Genomic DNA, 5,250 nt, shown 5'->3' with positions numbered 1-5,250 from the left:
AATAATAAGAAGATCTGGAAGATGAAGATACCTCTTAAGAATTAAATCTTTGCATGGTATCTTCGTCGCGGAGTCATTCTTACTAAAGATAACCTTATTAAGAGGAATTAGCATGGAAGTACGCAATGTGTATTCTGTCCGCACGACAATAAAACATTTGTTCTTTCATTGTAAATTGGCTCGTTCTATATGGTCAGTCATCCAGATAGCTTCTGGCCTGTATCCTCCGTGTAGTGTTGCTAATATATTTGGCAACTGGTTACATTGGATTGATCACAGGTTTAGAATTCCTCTCAGGATGGGAGCGCTTGCCATGATTTGGTCACTTTGGCTATGTAGAAATGATAAGGTTTTTAACGATAAAAGTACTTCTCTTATGCAGGTTATCTATAGATGTATCGGGACGCTTCATTTATGGTCCTGTCTACAACAAGTGGAGAATCGAGACCTGTTTACGGAGGTGTGTACACGATTGGAGGCTGCGGCGAGGGATACTTTTACCCAACATGGGTGGCAGCATGATCTTAGGATTGGGCCACCTATGCTTTAGGCGTCATACAGATTTCATCTTTGTATTTCGCCTTCTTCTTTTATATTGGCTTGTCGCGAGGACTTTGTTGGCGGTGTGCATTTTAGTTATGCAGAGACCAGGTGTAATGCTTAAACTTTTTAAGTAATAAAGCGTCGCTTTTTAAAAAAATTACCCATTGTTCGTATGTGTGGTCACTTCCTGAATAACTTGTGAGAGACGAAGAAGCCGAGCGAGAAAGCAGCCATGGCGATGGCAACTACCTCCTTGTTGTTCCTTGCCTTCTCCACCAAGCTGTCCGCCCACTTCATGTCTGTCAGCTGCTCCAGCCCCCCTGCCACGCGCTCTTTCCAGCTGCTGCATGCCGTGGCCTTCTTCTCCAGCACCACTTTGGCTTCCATGGCAGCGGCAGCAGCCTTGGCTTTCTCTTCCTCGCTGCGCTGTCTCACTGCCGCAGCCAGGTTCTCCTGGTCAACCACCGCTTTGGCTTTCTCGCCGTTGGCAACCTCCGGCTTCGGCGCCGGCATCTCGGGTATGGCCGGAGCAGCGGCATGGGGAGCATTAGGCTTCACTTCTTGTTCTTTGTTCACAGTTGGTGCTAGCTTTTGCTGTTCTTCCTTGTGCCTACTGACTTCCTCCGGTTGCTTCTGCTGTTGAGCATTCTTCGTGGCCTCGTCCATGGCCTTGTTGGACGCATTCTCCTCCTTGGCGATCTCTTCCTTAGGCTTAGTGGTGCTGTCGTGGCCTTTGGCCGCCTCATTCTCGTTGCTGTCGACATCTTTGGTTCGCGGCGGCCTGACGGTGGTGGTGGCGGCACCATCCTCCTTAACCACACCAGGTTTACCCCTCTTAATCTCCTCGATGCTCGTCGGCGCGGGGACACCAGAGTACGCGCGCTTGGGCACGGTGAGCGTGAGCACGCCCGCCTCGAAGCGGCCGGCGATGTCGTCGAGGCTGGCAGTGGAGGGGAGCTGGAAGACCTTGTGCAAGGATCCAGGGGTGGCGCCCGGCCTCGCCCCGCTCACGGTGAGCCTGCCGGCGCCGTCCACCTGCACCGTGAAGTCGCCCTTCTTGAACCCCTCGAGGCTGAGGCGGAGCACGTAGGTGCCGGCCTTGTCCGCCCATTCGAACTTGGGGTCCACGACCGGTACCGGCTGCTGCCGCTTCGGCTTGGTGTTGGTGGCGGCCGCCATGAGGAAGGTTGGCTGGATTGGCTGGTGGTTGTGATTTGGGGAGAGAGCTTGGTGGGATGAGTTGGGAAGGTTGGCATGATGCGTCGTGTATATATGGCATGGTTGATGCGAAACTTGTAAAAGAAGGAAATCGTTGGATGGAATTAATCCGGCGGGCGTACGTCCTGCATGCATTCATGTACTGTAAGAAGAAGAAGAAGCGTAGCCATAGCATACTCGTGGAGTCATGTGTAAGGAAGGGTTACAGGATCTCCGTGCGGTAGGGTAAATGGATTTGGAGGGAAGCTAGCTAGCTATGGAGCGAGGCGAAGAAAGGAAGAAAGAATGCTTGCTGTGCTGTGCATGTGGTAATCGTGACAGCCAAGCTAACTCGGTCGATCGCCGGCTGCACACAGCACCACCTCTTGTTCACATACTGTTCACATCGATCGCCATCTTACTTTTATCTCACTTCAAATATGCTGTACTATAGCTTGTGAAAAATGGCACAACTTGAGAAAGTGCAACCGTACACTTAGCAAGCGCGTGCATGGACGGATCCTCAAAGTTTTGAATTATAGTTAGGAGTGCCTAGAACTCATCTAGACGAGATATAGTTTGGTTTCATTTACGTGACAAAAAATGACATCACATGTTTGTTGTGTCAGCCTGTTTTGGATGTAGGCCAAACTTAGATTTTTTTTATTTTTTAGGGGAATGTCCTTGGACGCACTTTATTAACATCAAACAACTGTTACATCAAAAATAATACTCCCTCCGTTTTATAATATAGTTCCTATAATTTTTTTTAGAAGTCAAACATTACAAACTTTGACCATAGCTTAGAGAAAAATAGGTACATATAGAATACCAAATGCGCATCATTGGATAAATCATCGGTTATATTTTCATAATGTACATGTTTGGTATTGTAGATGTAGATAGTTTTCTCTATAAACTTGGTCAAAGTTTGACTTTCAGAAAAATCTATATGCACTACATTATGGAATGGAGGGAGTATCAGATAAAATGAGACTAGCCGGATCCCCTATGGGCCAAGCATGCTCCTTTTCCCTATGGGCCAAGATGTGGACTTGTCTGTTTATTTGCGGGCTTGCATCTGTCGTACAAAACAGCACAAAGCAATAATAAAGTTTGCCCCCAGCACACACGTTTCTTCTAACAAACCCAACACACGGGTGCGCACACACATAGAGACGAGAGCAACTAGTTGAGGAGCGCTCCTTCGGGAGCCTCCCCAACGATCACATGGGGTGGGGTGAGAGCGCGCCATTTGGTGCGCTCTCAACCGCCGCCACGTGTCGTGCTCTGGGTGCTTTCTCCGGATTTTGTTTTAATTTTTATTTTGTCGCACAGATTTTTGGCTTTTTATATGGTTTTTCCGAGTGTTTTTTGACTTTTTGGTTTTTCATCGGTCTTTCTTAGTTTCTTGAAAAAAATCAAAACAAATTGCATGAAAAGACACTTTTTTTCACATGAGATCCATGGTTTTGCTTCCGCGAGAGGCACGGTTTTGCTTCTACGAGAGGCAAGGCCGTGCCTCTTGGAAAGAAAAAAAACACAATTTCTCTTTTCTTTTTCTTCCGTGAGAGGCACAATTTTGCTTCTGCGAGAGGCACAGTTTTGCTTGGGTGAGAGGCACCTCTCGAAAACGAAAAAACACATTTTCTCTCTTCTTTTTTTCTTCCGTGAGAGGCATGGTTTTGCTTCCGCGAGAGGCACAGCCGTGCCTCTCGGAAACGGGAAAAACACATTATTTTTTCTTCGGTGAGAGGCACGATTTTGCTTCCGCGGGAGGCATGGCCATGCCTCTCGAAAATGAAAAAAACATGTTTTCTCTTTTTTTCGTGAGAGGCACGGTTTTGCATTCACGAGAGGCGTGGATTTGCTTCCGCGAGAGGCACGGCCGTGACTCTCGGAAACATCTTCCGGAAAGGAGAAAAAAGTGCTCTCATTTCAGTTTTTTTCTTCCGTTTTTTCGTGACACAAATGTTCGTCAAAACCTATCAACATGGATCTAGTTTTGAAGATCTCGACCCGAGGAATCCAACGGTGAAAATGGTTCGAGATTTGGACGCACAGTTTAAGAGATAAAACATTTTAAATAAACGGATATACGAAAAAATAGAAAACTTTCAGGTTGCGACAAGTGGCGCACATGCAGAGCGCCACTTGTCACAACCTGAAGAGGTGGGCGTGATCTTTGCAAAAAATACTCTTCAATTAGTGATGTCGCACAAAAATCTCTTTACGGTTCGTACATTTTGGGCTGGGTTGATTTTGTTTTTCTTTTCTTTTGCGGGCAGTAGCCATCGCCACCAGCACCGTCCAGCCTAACGTTTTCTCGTGCCTACGATTGTTTTTAAGTTGTAGGTCTTCAGCGACTTTCTTATCTGTTTCTATGCTTTTTTTTTAATTTTTTGTCCTATTCTAGTTCTTTTTTTTCATGTTCATTAAAAATTTTGTAAACAAGATATTTACCTTTGTCATGATATTTCACAAAAAGAAATTCACACATTTCTAAAATGCTATCATGTATTAAAAATATCGTCCATTTGGAATTTTTTAATATTATTTACAACAATCATTGTGTGTTCAGAAAATGTTTGAAATGTATTTCGAAAAATTATTCAATGTTATTTGCAAAATAAATTCAACATCTATTTAGAAAATGTTTTTAAAGTTAAAAAGAGTTCATCATGAGGCTGGGATCATTGCATTTATTACATAAGAGCCAGGAAGGGGTAATTTACATTTATTTTTAAGAAACATGAGGCTGGGATCATTGCATCATGGCTGTATCGGAGCGCTAGCAACAGCAACAATCCCAGACTAGCATGTATAGCAGTAGCATTTAAAGTCGCAGTCACACTCGCCCCACCTGTTATTGGAGCTTTCATCTTCGCATGTAGTATCGCAACCGTCGGTGAAGCCAAAGCACGGTCCTCTATAATTGTGGCTCGGGTACCGGCATTGACTCGGCTCGGCGCATGCAAATGCCATTGAACACAGTGGACATACTAGCACGTACAAGAACGTGGTTAATTAGCCGAAAGATTAATCAAAACAATAACTTTCAAAAAAGATTAATCAAAACAACATATTAAGTTGCATACACCAGCCAATTCAATGCCAGAAACTTTAGCTGTTAGGAGAGAAATATATTTACAACAGTTCATTCATGTGCACGTACATACCGGCCGACAACTACGATGACAATTAGGAGCACGTACATACTTTCCTAAAGGCGCCATTGGTTTTTTTTTGAAGTTTTTTATGTTGAAGAAAAGAATGAGCAAGGAAGCGTAAATATATGATCCTATCCCCTAGTGTTTTGGAACTGAAGCTGGCCCGCCATGGTGTCAGGCGCTACCTGGCCCACCAGAAACGCGCCAAAGGTTGCTAGTGGAAACAAATTTGAATGACGCTGGGCGAGCCATGGTGTTGGAAGCCGACCGTAATCAAGCTGAGTCGTTGTGAGCTGGGTCGTGAGGATCCCACGCTGCTGGAGGCCAACATTGTGGTATC

At 45.2% G+C, this 5,250-nt stretch overlaps 1 protein-coding gene across 1 annotated transcript; it reads right to left on the bottom strand.

The window, feature by feature from the left end:
* Positions 1-664: 664 nt before the first annotated feature.
* LOC123163783 (translation initiation factor IF-2-like) lies at positions 665-1,764 on the bottom strand. The gene has a single exon (XM_044581162.1). The coding sequence runs from the start codon at positions 1,720-1,722 to the stop codon at positions 724-726; it is 999 nt and encodes a 332-aa protein (XP_044437097.1). The 5' UTR covers positions 1,723-1,764; the 3' UTR covers positions 665-723.
* Between the last annotated feature and the right edge of the window lie 3,486 nt (positions 1,765-5,250).

The sequence above is a fragment of the Triticum aestivum genome, chromosome 7D (assembly GCF_018294505.1).
Source record: "Triticum aestivum cultivar Chinese Spring chromosome 7D, IWGSC CS RefSeq v2.1, whole genome shotgun sequence".
Lineage (NCBI taxonomy): Eukaryota > Viridiplantae > Streptophyta > Magnoliopsida > Poales > Poaceae > Triticum > Triticum aestivum.
Note: the sequence above shows the minus strand (reverse complement) of the source record. Positions and strands in the feature narration are given on the sequence as shown.